Source organism: Mus musculus, chromosome 1, assembly GCF_000001635.26.
Source record: "Mus musculus strain C57BL/6J chromosome 1, GRCm38.p6 C57BL/6J".
Classification (NCBI taxonomy): domain Eukaryota; kingdom Metazoa; phylum Chordata; class Mammalia; order Rodentia; family Muridae; genus Mus; species Mus musculus.
In genome coordinates this window covers 75,156,967-75,171,638 of record NC_000067.6, presented here as the reverse complement: position 1 = coordinate 75,171,638, position 14,672 = coordinate 75,156,967, and the positions used below count along the sequence as shown (strand labels likewise).

General features: G+C 45.1%; 1 protein-coding gene across 3 annotated transcripts; it reads right to left on the bottom strand.

Annotated features, from left to right (window-relative positions):
- Positions 1–12: 12 nt before the first annotated feature.
- Positions 13–2,993, bottom strand: Zfand2b (zinc finger, AN1 type domain 2B). Of its 3 annotated transcripts, none has more exons than NM_001159905.1 (10): positions 2,932–2,993; positions 2,733–2,808; positions 2,360–2,454; positions 2,008–2,139; positions 1,723–1,874; positions 1,180–1,272; positions 1,040–1,100; positions 886–953; positions 591–663; positions 13–403 (listed from the first exon to the last, which is right to left on the bottom strand). In NM_001159905.1, exons 2-10 carry the CDS (start codon positions 2,785–2,787, stop codon positions 359–361), a joined length of 774 nt encoding a protein of 257 aa, NP_001153377.1. In that variant the 5' UTR covers positions 2,788–2,808; positions 2,932–2,993; the 3' UTR covers positions 13–358. The 3 variants fall into 3 exon arrangements, with proteins under 3 accessions (NP_001153377.1, NP_001153378.1, NP_081122.2); NM_001159906.1 differs by having other exon boundaries at positions 2,733–2,805; NM_026846.3 differs by lacking the exon at positions 2,932–2,993 and having other exon boundaries at positions 2,733–2,904.
- Positions 2,994–14,672: the final 11,679 nt, after the last annotated feature.

Sequence of the window (14,672 nt, the reverse complement as noted above, 5' to 3'; positions counted from 1 at the left end):
AGCACTCATACATCTTACTGATTGCCAGTCTTTACTCTTCCCGGCCCTCTCCCTGTCTGCTACATGTGGCAGCCCCAGGGAAAAGGGAGTAACATGATGAAAAAGGCTGTAGGGATTGAGTCTGGTTAGCACCTACCAAGGCCCCAACCAGAGAGCACTTCCCGGCCACCCTCTTCTGCAGCAGCAGAGCTAGCTTAGCTGCATGAGTGTCCTTCCTCTCCGGGCTCCATGGAGCGTCCTCCACGTCACTCCTGCTTGGCACTGCTGTCCAGGCTTCTCTGTGCTTCCTTTCCCTGTGGACCCTGGAGATGTGAGGGTCACAGTCCTTGGGTGAGCCTCTCTCCCCAAGCCCAGGGCCCTAGCACAGGCTGCAGTTGGACGGCTTCAAGCTACGACTCTGCGCCTGGAGCAAGGAGAGGAGAAGGAGGAGATGGTGTGATGTCAAAGACCAGAGGGGACAGGCTTCCTTTCAGGGCTCAGGGTGAGCTGGAGTCACTGGAAGGAAGCAAAGGGACGATCCCCACCCCACAGCAATACTACCCACAGCTGGGCAGGACCAACACAGGACCCAGCCCACACAGTCCTCTTACCTGCTGCTGTTGGTATTCTGCCTCACTGGCTGACAGTGCCTGTGCTAACGCCAAGTCGTCTTCCTCCTGAGAACTGGAAAGGAAGAGCTTATCATGGTACTGAGTACTTTAGAGTGTGACCTCCATCTTTACTTTCTATAGTCAACATGGTATTTATCAGAATTACTGCCATTGGTATGGCCTTTGGGGATATATGGTTCATCTAATTTTGAAATCAAATTTTTAGCTATTGTGGGTTGGTGTGGTCCCACCTTCATCCTTCCAAACAGATCTTGTTCTCATTCAGAGTAGGTACCTTAGAACCTGGGGTTTAGCCTCCGCAAGGGACAGTTCCAGGGCACGCTGCAGGGCCTCATCCTCACTCTGCAAAAGGAGACAGAAAGACCAGTCTCCCTGGACTTTAGTCTGTGTAGAATTACTTCAGTCTATCCAACCTTTCCCCAACTCACCAAGCCATTCTGCAAAGCAATAACAGGAGAGGCTGTCCTGGTTGGAAGCTGGGGTGTAGCTCTATGGAAGACATTAAAACAGGCTGTGGTCAGAAGTGTGAAGGGGTTAAAATGGGGAGAGGAGAAATGGGTAGGCCTACCTGCTTGGGGAGGATGATGAAGGCAAGGTCCGGCTTGGACTGGGGGCGGTGCTTGTAGAAGCCAGACCTTGTGCTCTAGAAATAGCAGCAAGCCTGAAGGGAAGAAAAGAAAACCATTCTAATAAATCTTCCAGCACAGGCTTTGGGTGTCAGGAGGGTAGTCAGTAATTTCAGCTACCTGGAAAGTTCAGACTGAAAAACTGAAAATTGTACAGGGCACAGTGAGTTCAATGACAGCCGGGGCAACTTTGTGGACTCTTGTCTCCAAGGAATAAAGGGAGCTGGAAGTAATGTATGCTGTAATTTCAGCACTGGAGGGTCTGAGGCAGGAGGACTGCCACAAGTTTGAAGCCAGCCTGGGCTAAGAAGTGAAACCTCTCAAAACAACAAAAGGGCCAAGGCAGTACCTCAGGGGCAGAGTGCTTGCTTGCCTAGTTTCAGTCCACAGCACTGCAAGCAAAATGGAGCAAAAAGCATAAAGACTGCCTTGGTCAAGGAAGACATGGCTGAAGCAAAGCAAGTTGGCTATTTGGTGGTAATTACCCTGCCCTGCTGGTCTGATGACCTTCCCCAGAGCATTCATGGTCCAGGGGATGACGGTGCTTGATGCAGAAGTTTCGGCCACAGCGATCACAAGTCAGTTTCATCATCTCCCGCTGCCGGCAGCCAGAACGTTCACACTTATTGGTGAAGATCTGAGATGAAACAGGGTTTGTTATTTAGGAAACTCATCTTCTCCTCTGGCCCCCATGGAGCTAGCCTTTTGGGTTTGCAGATGTCCGTATACTACGCTGGGTTGTCTCACTAACCCCTCCATTATTTATTTACCTTGCGTTTTTGCTGTGCTGGGTCAGAACGACAGTCTCTGTCAATGTGCTCTCCCACAGCACGGTCAGGAGGCTCTCCTCTGGCCACCGGCACAGGCACATTACAGAGAGGGCACACAGGTACCTGGATATCCTATAGTCAAGGGTCAGGAGTCAGTATGAGAGCCAAGCAATCTCTTAAAGAACCCGGATATACCACTCACAAATACACAAAAAACAAAGTTACCCAGTGCTGGGCTTAGAAACACAATAACTAAGAGGGGAAAACATAAAATAGACAGATCCTGAAAGCATCTGCACCCGCTCTCCTCTCCATACACCAACCCCTGCCACCCTCACGATCGCCCCCTCACCTTTTGGTAAGCTGATCCACAGTGATGCTGGGCGTAGGCCACATGGTCTGCGCAGAAGATGCCCGAGCAGGCATCGCACTTGAGTGGCAAAAAATCTACAGAGAATGGGTCAGATTGCGGGTTCAAAGGAAACTTAGATGTCCTTTCCTCTTGCGCAAAGCTGCTACTCAGGTAGGAAAAACTCTGCCCTATTTGCAACACACTGTACCTCTTTCACAGTACACGATCAATTTGGCCACGCCCCTAGTCTCCGCCCACAACTTCGAGCCCCGCCCTCCTGGCCTTTCCAGCTCCAGTGCTCACCCTCCTGGCCCTACCTGCAGTCCCCAGCCCCAGCCGTCCGGCCCCGCCTCCCGCGTGCTCCGCCCCTCACCCAAGCGCTGACAGCTCGGCTCGGAACAGTGAGCCCCGAGGTCCGGAAACTCCATCGCCTGGCCGTGCGGGGCCTGCTGCGGGGAAGAAACGAGAGCTGAGCGTGCCAAGGACTCCCGCTCCGGGCCCCGTCCGCAACACAGCAACTCCGGGGGGCTCCCCGCCCCGCCCCTTCCTCTCCCCCGCCCAGCACAGGTTACCGAAGCCTGAGCGTCCGCCGGCCCGCAGCCCCTACTCCTCCTCCCGAGGGCTCGCGCGCTCTGACGTCATCACGTTGGGCGGGTCCATCCCGGGCAACAGTAGATTGCAGGCGGAGAGTCCCAGAAGAGTTGAGCCACGCCCGGGAGCGGGTGTAAAGCTTAGAAGAGTTTTTTCAGAACCAACCAGTGAAGGCAAAGATGGACGTGTCGGTGGACAAGGGTGGTTTGGAAGCAGTTCGGCCTTTAGCCTGCTCACTTCGTCACTACCTTACTTTTCTCTAGCCATTTCTCCAGACCGAGGCTACCTCTTTTCTGTGAGGAGTTACAGTGTTTCTCAGTGGTGCAGATTCCTCTCCAGGTTTTAGTGTTGATGTTCACCCTCTAAGACATCCCTAGCCCTTGTCGGTATGATCTGAGCACACCTGCTCTGTCTTCTCCTCCCCTCCATCCCAGTTTACACGTCACCTCATTGAAATCAGCTGTTCACCAACCTGGCACAGTGTCTCAAGCCTTTACTCCCAACACTCAGAAAGCAGATGCAGGTGAATCTTTGTGAGTTCGACATCAGCATGGTCTACATATCGAATTCTAGGACAGCCAAGACTACATAGAGACACCCAGGCTCGGGGGTGAGGGAGGGAGGGAGAGAGAGAGAGAGAGAGGCATCGGCCACACAAAGGGGACTACCTGGTGAAAAGAGACATCCATAGTGAAAGGAGAGAAGACGAAAAACCCAAGAGAACTGCACACCCTTCCCTTCAATGATAAAATTAAAATATATCAAAGAGTCAAGGATCAGCTCTACCTGTTTCATACTGGGCCCTGCCTGGCACATAATACCTAAAGTACAACAGTCTCAGGTGAAACTCACTACATAGCTATTTTAAACAGATGCCTGGGTCCTAGGACTTCTGACTCAGAGGGGAGCTCCAGAAGGAATGGTAACACATTTCTAGTATGTCTCAACTTGAAAAACACTAGCCTAGCACATTCTCAGGGGTTCTGGAATGTTTTTTGAAGAGTGGCAGTCATTAAACTGGTGTACACCTTTAGGAACCACAGACTGAGACCTTCCTGGCTCAGCACATTTTGCTTCTCACACAGCTTCTCCTACTTGGAATTGGTAGTCACTCTACCTTCCCGTAGGTCTAGACGTGGAAACAAGTAATCAGGTGAAGTAAACAAACAAACAAACAAAAAACCAGTTTCTGCCTCTCAACTTTCCCCTCCTCTTCCTTTGATTTTCACTCTAAGACCGGTAGAAATTAAGACAGTCTTTCCTGGCTACCTCAGGCAGAAGCCCTGTTCTCAGCTCTAACTGTACCCAAACACCTTGACTTGGGTCATCTGCCGACTTACATGCCTGCCACACTCATGTGCTTGTTGGTTGTGTTATATCAGCAAACTCTGGGTTCGACTGAGAGGCCTAGTCTCAATGAATAAAGAGGAAGAGCAACCTCAACCTGCCAGATTGATTCCCAGCATCAGCCACAAGCCTCAGGGTACACACAAATGCATGTCCACACCTCCCCACACATGTGACCACACACATGCAAATACACACAAATACATGTCCACACCTCCCCACACATGTGACCACACACATGCAAATACACACAAATACATGTCCACACCTCCCCACACATGTGACCACACACATGCAAATACACACAAATACATGTCCACACCTCCCCACACATGTGACCACACACATGCAAATACACACAAATACATGTCCACACCTCCCCACATGTGTGACCACACACATGCAAATACACACAAATACATGTCCACACCTCCCCACATGTGTGACCACACACATGCAAATACACACAAATACATGTCCACACCTCCCCACACATTTGACCACATACATGCGAACATGATTATGTACAAACACTTAGGAAATTGGGAAAAAGAATAATAAAAGTCTAAACCTATTTTACGTGGTTTAGTTTAATTTTGTGTAAATAGTATATCTCATTGGAAAAAATTATATTTCTCTGGCCCTCTGTTAAATCCTCAGCCTTCTAATAAAAAGTCAAAAGCAGAAGCCAGGTTGAAGTAGACATTTCTGGCTTCTTTGGAGACTCAGTTGTGTCGTGTGATGTTTTTCCGGAAGCTGTCTTATGAGAGGATGTTTTGCTGAGAACAGACACATGGTATTTTTCTGGAAACTGCCTGGAAAAAGGGCATGTGATGTTTTGCTGGAGTGGATACTTGAGAGGACTTGTGGATATTTGGAAAGAGTAGAAGTATAATCCACCGGTCTCTGACATTGGTTAGCCTTGTCACTCTTTACTGGTCTTCCTTTGACTTTGCTGATGCAGATCTTCACTAACAGTGCTGTGGCATTGGTTAATCTTGCCTTCTTTGCTGATCATTGCTTGTTGTGACTTCGAGACATCATAGAGAGAAACGCACCAGATAACTTCTCGTTCTCATAATATTCTGGCTTGCCACTTCTTTGGACTTGGATCAATTTGCAGAGCCTCAGGGTTTCTTCTGGATTGAACTGCTGTTGCTGATTTGTGAATGGTGTTTGTGAGTGGATCAAGGTACCACTGCTGATTCATGTGAATTGAACTGCTGATATGCTGACAATAAAGACTGGAATCCTCCCAAAGAGGCCCACATCTCCCTTTGTCCTATAAATCTTTCCTTTCCACTACCTCTGGTGGCTAGAAGAGAGGTTAAAGTGTTTAAGACCCCTTATTAAAGTAGATTTTGAAAATTCTAAGCCTACAGCAAGTAATGGTGACACATGCTGTTACTTGTCACACTCAGAAAGCAGAGGTAGTTGTATCACTGAGTTCAAGGCCAGCCTGGTCTACAGAGCAAGCTCCAGAACAGTCAGGGCTACACAGAGAAACCCTGTCTCAAACAAAACAAAGTCAAATAAAAATTTTTGCATGGGGGCTGGTGAGATGGCTCAGTGGTTAAGAGCACTGTCTGCTCTTCGGAAGGTCCTGAGTTCAAATCCCAGCAACCACATGGTGGCTCACAACCGTCCGTAACGAGATATGACTCCCTCTTCTGGTGTGCCTGAAGACAGCTACAGTGTACTTACATTTAATAAATAAATAAATCTTAAAAAAAAATTTTTTTTTGCATGGCTTAAAGTCCAAGTACCACAGAACCTGGCGGCACAGGTGAGTAGTCTCAGCTGCTTGGAAAGGCTGAGGCAGGAGAATAACAAGTCCAAGGCTAGCTAGGGCTACTCAGGGAGGCCTTGGCTCAAAATGTCAAGGGAGGCTGGTGAAATGGACAAGGAGTGCTTGCCTAGTATGTACAAGAATCAAGTTTCAGTTCTCAGAACCACAAGAAGAAAACTCTAAACACCGTACAGTCTGATGGGTGAAATATCTGTGCTTAAATCCTCAGACTTCAATTAATTTTAGCTAATAGAGTAAAAAATAGATAACAAGAGCCAGTGAGTTGGCTCAGCTGGTAAAGGCACTTGCTGCCGAGCCTTCAGAACCCACATATTGGGGGGAGGGAACAAAGTTCTGTTCTGACCTTTAAATGTGTGTTGTGGCATGTGTGCAAACACCACACACACACACACACACACACACACACACACTTTAAAACTTTAATTAAAAGAAGAAGAAGAAGAAGAAGCCAGGCAATGGTGGCGCATGCCTTTAATCCCAGCACTCAGGAGGCAGAGGCAGGCAGATTTCTGAGTTCAAGGCCAGCCTGGTCTACAGAGTGAGTTCCAGGACAGCCAGGGTTACATAGAGAAACTCTGTCTCAAAACAAAACAAAACAAAACAAAACAACAAATAGAACAAAACAAAAAACCCCAAACAAACAAAAAGACATAAAGCAAAGCGTAGTTGTACACACCTTGAGTCCCAGCATTCCAGACAGAGGCAGAGGGAGACAGATTTCTGTGAGTTCCAGGCCAGCCTGGTCTACAAAAGCAAGTTCCAGAACAACCAAGGCTGTTACACAGAAAACCCCTGTCTGGGAAGAAAAGACAAACAACAACAAACCCTGAAGAGGAGATGTAGTGGGTAGGAATCAATTTAAGCTGCTACAACATACTCCCACAGTAGCATAAAGAAGAAAAAAGGTAGGGACTGGAGAGATGTTTCAGTGGTTAAGAGTGCCGACTGTTCTTCCAGAGGTCCTGAGTTCAATTCCCAGCAACCACAACCTTCTGTAGTGGGATCTGATGCCCTCTTCTGGTGTGTCTGAAGACAGCTATAGTACTCACATACTTGAAATAAATAAATAAATCTTAAAAAAAAAAAAAGAAGAAGAAGAAGAAGAAAGGTTAATTTCTTGCTTGTACTATAATCCTGAACTGGTATGACATTCAGAGGTCCCAGCGCCTCCTCATTTTGTTTTGGTACCATCTCTGAGGTGCTGCCTTAACCCATCTATGTCCAATTAAGTTGTTATTGCAGGCAACAGAATATAGGAAAAGAAAAAGAGCCTACCTTTGCTATTTGAGGGTCTGACCCTGAGTCAGCGTGTATCATCTCTGGATAGTTTTCATTGGCTGGCACTTAGTCACATGGTCATTCTAGGCTCCAGGAGAGCTGGAAAATGTAGGTGGCCATGTGCCCAGATAAAACTCAAGAAGAATAGATATCTGTAAAGCAATTGCTGTTACAGAGGTAAGGAAAGGGTGGCTTTTATGGTATTGAGAACATGTTCAGCTTGAAGAGATGAAACAAATGTTAGGTTGTGTAAAGTTTTTGTCTTGGCTCATGGGGTTTGATCCGGAGAATAACAGGATTTAATATTGGTTTGTCAAATCCTATTGTGACCTGGCTCTGTTGGTTGTCCAATATTCACTTCCCTCCTCCTCCTCTTCCTCCTCCTCCTTTAAAGATTTATTTATTTATTTTATGCATATGAGTACACTGTAACTGTCTTTAGACACCAGAAGAGGGCATCAGATCCCATTACAGATGGTTTAAGCCACCATGTGGTTGCTGGGAATTATACTCAGGACCTCTGGAAGAGCAGTCAACGCTCTTGACCGCTGAGCCATCTCTTCACTTTTTAAAGACAAAACCTTAATTAGTGATCACATACCAAGCAGGTGTGCTTTCTTATCGATGGATAGCTTTGAAGTTCCAGATTGATTTCGATGTCTTTTTCCTGTCCGCTTTGGGGATTAAAACAAGCATTTACAGGTTGAGGGCTATGATATTAAGTTATATCTCCTTCCCTTTTTTATTTGGTTGGTTGGTTTTACTTGTTTTGCTTTGCTTTGTTTGTTTTGCTTTTCTGTGTAGCCCTGGCTGTCTTGAAACTCAATCTGTAGCCCAGGCTGGCCTTGAACTCAGAGATCCACCTGCCTCTGCTTCTGGCTCCCAAATGCTGGGATTAAAGGAGTGCACCACCACTGCCTGGTCCTTTTTATTTTGACACGGAGCCTCTTCTCCAAATTGTCCCGATTGATCTCAACTTTGTGGTCCTCCCCATCCCTGTGTGGCGCCTCAGCCTGGTGAGGAGCTGGGATTGTAGACACTGACCAACTAGAGGCAGTCTTTGAAAGTAGATGGCTTTGTTAATGTTGCTGTTGTTTTATGGTGGCACAACCCTTTAATCCCAGCACATGGATGGAGAGGTAGAATGTTTGTGAATTCCAGGCCAGTCTAGTCCACAGAGAGAGTTCTGAGCCAACAAAGACTACATAGCAAGACCCAGTTTCAAATCTCTACCTGTTACCCTTACTAATAAAAACCATGTTTGTCGGGTAGTGATGGCACAAGCCTTTTAATCCCAGCATTTGGGAGGCAATGGCAGGCAGATCTCTGTAAATTGAGGCTTACATGGTGCACAAAGCTAGTTACAGGCTAGCCAGGGCTACACAGAGAAACCCAGTCTCAAAAAAAAAAAATATATATATATATATATATATATATATATATAGCTAGATAGATAATAAAACATTAAAGAATTAAACCATGTTTTTCCAAGTGTGTGGTGAACTACTCCTATGCGGCCGGAGCAGGAGGATACCTAGTTTGAAGACAGCAGGGATAAATAGTGAGACTGAAAGACTCCGAGAGGAGCCCCTCGCTCAGGCCTCAGGACAATAGCAGACACCCAAGAACTCACAACAGACCGAGCTTGTTGCAAACCACATGAGGCTTTATTCGGGGAAAGCCAGAGCTCTGGGGACGACTCATATCCCACGCAGGGGTAGAGGAGTCGTCCTCCAGGGGAAAGAGTTCCCAGTTTTTATATAGGGGGGAAAGGAGAAGGGGGAGATTAGGGGATTTCCAGATCTAAACAATGTCTATTCTCAAGAAATGGGTATGGGAGGGGTACAAGGAAAGAGTCTAATGAAGGTGCAGCAATGGGCACACACCTGGTCAGAACATTGGCAGACACACAGGTTCAAGGAGTGGCCAGAGCATTGTGCACCTCTATTTTTCTAAATCAGTGAAGCTAGTTCTGCTAACACTGACGTCTATCTTGCCAATTTCAGGGCTTCTGTGTCCTTTTACATTCTGCCAGGATCTTTCAAGACCTATCTCAGAAAAAAAGAAAAGAAAAAGAGGAAAAGAAAAACCAGGCCTCTAGAGTTCCTGTTAACTTTAAACACAATTTTTAAGGGCTAGAGAGATGACTCAGCGGCTAAGAGCACTGATTGCTCTTCTGAAGGTCCTGAGTTCAAATGCCAACAACCACATGGTAACTCACAACCATCCATAATGAGATCTGACTCCCTCTTCTGATGCTCCGAAGACAGCTACTACAGTGTACTTATTTATAACAATAAATAAATCTCTGGGCCGGAGCAAGTGGGGCCGACCAGGGCAATCACGGGTCCTAAAATTCAATTCTCAGGAATCACATGATGGCTCACAACCATCTGTACAGCTAGAGTGTACTCCTATACATAAAATAAATAAATCTTTTTAAAAACCCACAATTTTAAAAGAAAAGATAAAAGACAAAAAAAAAGAAAAGAAAAAAAAAACCACAATTTTTTGTTTGTTTGTTTTGTTTTTCAAGACAGGGTTTCTCTGTATAGCCCTGGCTGTCCTGGAACTCCCTCAGTAGACAAGGCTGGCCTTGAACTCAGAAATCTGCCTGCCTCTGCCTCCTAAGTGCTGGGATTAAAGGCGTGTGCCACCTCTGCCCGGCAAAAACCCACAATTTTTAAACCTGCTTTTTTTTTTTTTGGTTTTTTGAGACAGGGTTTCTCTGTATAGTCCTGGCTGTCCTGGAACTCACTTTGTAGACCAGGCTGGCCTCGAACTCAGAAATCCGCCTGCCTCTGCCTCCCGAGTGCTGGGATTAAAGGCGTGTGCCACCACGCCCGGCTAAACCTGCATTTTATATCCAATATGCATATGCACATGTTCTCAGACAGAGACACACTGACGAGCAAAGTTAAGACTTGCCCTTATGTTTTAATATGCTTATTACTTCATTGCTCCTTTTAAAAAAAGATTTATTTATTATTATATCTAAGTACACTATAGCTCTGTAGCTGTCTTCAGATGCACCAGAAGAGGGCGTCAGATCTCATTATGGATGGTTGTGAGCCACCATGTGGGACTTGAACTCAGGACCTTCAGAAGAGCAGTTGGGGCTCTTAACCACTGAGCCATCTCTCCAGCCCTCATTGCTCCTTTTTTTTTTTTTTTTTTTTTTTTTTTTACATTTGATATTCTATTCCATTCTATTTGCTTTTTAAAAGATGCTGGTTGCATTATAATATGAATCTTTTCATCCCACTGTGGTGGTTAATTCTATATCAACTTGGCACAAGCTAGATTCATATGACAAGAAGACTTCAATTGAGAAAATGCTGCCCTAAGATCTAGGTTGATAGGGCAGGGCCCAGCCCATGGCAAACCACACTGTCCCTGGGCCGGTGGTCCTTGCTCCTGTAAGAAAGCAGGCTGAGCCATGATGAGCAAGCCAGTAAGCAGCACCCCACTATGGTTTCTGTCTGCATCAGCTCTTGCCTCCAGGTTCCTGCTTCACTTGAGTGCTTGACTAAACAGAATTGTGAGTAAAATAAGCCCTTTCCTCCACAAGTTGCTTTTGGTCATGGTGTTTCATCACAGTAATAGTAAGCCTAAAACACCCACCATCCCATTAATAGTTTGCAATCTAAAATTGGGGGTGGGGCTAACTTCTTTTTTTTTCTTTCTCTTTGTTTTTTTTGTTTTGTTTTGTTTTCAAGACAGGGTTTCTCTGTATAGCCCTGGCTGTCCTGGAACTCACTCTATAGACCAGTCTCGCCTCGAACTCAGAAATCTGCCTGGCTTGCCTCTCAAGTGCTGGAATCAAAGGCGTGCGTCACCACCACCTGGCTTTTGGGATAACTTCTGTAAGCCAATTAAACTACCCTCATTCCCCCTGAACATCACATGAGTAAATAAAATAAAATAAAATAAAATAAAATAAAATAAACTTTAAAAAAGACAACCATGTTAATCCCCTTCTTCTCTTTCTTTCTTTTTTTCTTTTTTGTTGTTTTTTGTTTCCGACCTCCTTCTTTTTAAAAGATGCCACTAGTAGCTTTCCTAGTAAACCACTTTACTTTCATCTGTCCCTCTTAGAAAGTGTAAATGTTAGAGTGTGGGTGACTGACAACCCCCTACTGATAAAAGCGGTTTACTCTGCACAAATTGATAAGGCCATTCCTATGTAGCCCTGAAGAGGCATTAACTCCAAATGCATTTCTGAGCTTTCATTTGTCTTGAATATTAATCAATTGACTTTATAACCTAGTAACTTCAAGACTTATTTCCAGGAAAGGTTGAGAATTTTTGTATTCCTTATTAATGATTCAAATGTTAAAATGTGGATGTGGTTGTTTTGTTTTGAGATAGGGTCTTATTGTAGCCCAGTTGCCTGTAAGCTCTCTCTGTGTGTAGCCAATAATGACCTCGAGCTCCTGAGCTGCCTCTACCTCCCCAGTGCTGGCATTACAGGCACGAGACTCTGGACATGCGCAGTTTTAGGCAGTACAGAGTGAATTAGAGCTTTAACCTTGTTGCTTAGTTTTGCTACAGACTATCTCACTGTAACCCTGGCAAGCCTGGAACTTACCATGTAGGCCTGTTCAAGACCTGGTCTTGAACTCCCAGAGTTCTACCTTCCTCTGTCTCTGAAGTGGTGGAGTTCAAGGAGAGCACTGTTGCTCAGCTCAGTTTTGTTTGTTTGTTTGTTTGCTTTGTTTGGAATAGCCATGCTATGAAGCCCAGACTAGCCTTAGATTTGTGGCAAACCTCAAGTGCTGGCCGTATAGGCTTGGACTACCATATCCAGTTCTTACTATGCATTTCGATGAAAAAATGTTTCTGCTTCAAAATTACTTGTGACATCCAGCACTCAGCCTTGTAAACAAATTAACAAACAAAACAGCAAGTGGACAAGCCACTTCCCTGAAGATGGTAGAACAAGTAGTCAGGAAAAGTGGAAGTAAAGGTGACTAACCCCAGACAGTAATCTGCACTCTTGGTACAGAAGTGAATAATGTCCTTGTTAGTAAGTCTCTGTATTTTGCAACTTCTAACTTTCTTTTAGATATCAGCTGTTATGGTAGCTTATCTTAATAAAAATGAGTGTTTGCCAAGTCAGAACTCTTTAGTGGCTTACTGTCTACATCCTGCTGGTTTTTTGTTTTTTGTTTTTCTGTCATTTGTTTGTTTTTCCAGACAGGGTTTCTCTGTGTAGTCCCAACTGTCCTGGAACTCACTCTGTAGACCTGGATGGTCACAAATTCAGAAATCTGCCTGCCTCTGCCTCCCAAGTGTTGGGATTAAAGGTGTGCGGCACCACTGCCTGGCTATCCTGGTGGTTTTAATGGGAGCTGTAGAGCTGTTGCTAAGCTCTGAAAGTAAACACCCAACTTCTGGGAAGGCCCTGCATATAATGTGCTGTATTAATAGTCCATTGACTAGCGCTAAGAATATCAGTCAGTAGTAGAATACTTGCCGAACATTAAGTTAGGTCTTGGGTTTGAGCCCCACCAACACCAGTCTATACATAGTATGTATGTATATTCAGTTCATGGAATTAATTTTCTTTGAGGATGATTCATTTATTCACTCATGAATTTATTTAGGACGGAACCTAGCCCTTGGGCATGCTAAGCACACCCTCTACCACTGAGATGTATCCCTAACTTCTTAATTTTGTTTTATTTCCTTTCTTTTCTTTTCTTTTCTTTCCTTTTCCTTCCTTTCTCTCTCTTTCTTTCTTTCTTTCTTTCTTTCTTTCTTTCTTTCTTTCTTTCTTTCTTTCTTTCTTTCTTTCAGGGATTCTCTGTGTAGCCTTGGCTGTCCTGTCCTGGAATTCACGCTGTAGACCATACTGACCTCTAACTCAAGAGATACAACTGCCTATGCTTTGTGAATGCTGGCATTAAAGGCATGTGCCACCACTGCCTGGCCCTAGCCACTTAACAAGTGAACTTAACTTATTATTTCCAAGTGAAACTATAATCACATAGTTTCAGGAGCTATAGTTTTTATTTTTCATACTATGTTCATCAGTGGTTTTAGAATTGTAAGTTTCCAGTTAGAGGAACTTTGGTGGGGGACAGAAGAAACAAAGTGAACTCTATATCATTCCTCATTCCCACTCTCAATGACTAAAGGGTTTGAGAACTCAGAGGGGAGGAGGGAGGGAGGGAGGGAGGGAGGAAGGGAGGGAGGGAGGGAGGGAGAGAGAGATATTTTGAGAGAGAGAAAGAAAGAGAGAGAGCCTGATGATTTTGGGGGTTCTCTCTTGAACATGGATCCGAATGGTTTGATGGCTTTTGTTTGACGTTGGTAATGTTGGCTATGGAAGGAAGCCTTACACGTGCTGCACAAGCACTTTGCCACTGAGGTACACATTAGGCCTCCACCTAGAATATAGTAAAATTTTGTTTGTTTTGAGGCAGGGTTTCTTTGTGTAGTCCTGGCTGTCCTAGAACTCACTCTATAGACCAGGCTGGCCTCAAACTCAAAGATCTGCTTGCCTCTGCCTCCCAAGTACTGGATTAAAGGTATGGGCCACCACCTGACAAATATTTAAATTGCCATAGTGAATTTACCTCAACAAAATAGGCTGGCATTATCAACATCTTAGATACTGTTTTCCCTACTAACCTGTTACCATCCACACAGCTGTTGTTAGTCATTATCACTGTCTGGTATTATGTCCCTTAGTTTCACAGAGAAGGCCGGACGAACCAGTCTCAGTTCTCCCAACACAAAGCTCGGATGTAGTTTCCTTGGTTCCCAAATAAAGGAGAATGCTGAAGGAAATCTAATAACAATTTGCAACTTACATGGCTGTTTCAGGAGATATCAATTATCAAATTGAGCTGTGCTAAGTCTTTTATAGATCAACAAAGCCTACCTGAACCTGCTAAACAGCTTTATCCAGCAGCAGTGTTAGCCACACTAATGAGACATAGCCTTGTGGAATAGCAGACATTGGCACCACTAAAAGTTATTAAGTACAGTCATGGCCAGATAACTCTAATTTCAGCTTCAGTGGGCTTAAAGCAGACAAGGTCAAAGTGAGAATTACCAGCAAGACTGCCTCGGTCCTGATTCTGCTCAAGCTGAGAGTAAGAGGGATTAAATTATTTGCTTAAAACAAATCTGAACCCAGATTTTTTGTTTGTTTGTTTGTTTTTGGTTTCTGTTTTTTCAAGACAGGGTTTCTCTGTATAGCCCTGGCTGTCCTGGAACTCCCTTGGTAGACCAGGCTGGCCTTGAACTCAGAAATCCACCTGCCTCTGCCTCCTA

Coding starts and splice junctions, on each gene's coding strand:
- Zfand2b (NM_001159905.1), bottom strand. CDS start 2,787: ATGGAGTTTCCGGACCTCGGGGCTCACTGTTCCGAGCCGAGCTGTCAG. Junction 2,455..2,732: donor GCCGAGCTGTCAGCGCTTGG/GTGAGGGGCGGA, acceptor CATTCTCTGTAG/ATTTTTTGCCACTCAAGTGC. Junction 664..885: donor GCTAAACCCCAGGTTCTAAG/GTACCTACTCTG, acceptor CTTCCTTTCCAG/TTCTCAGGAGGAAGACGACT.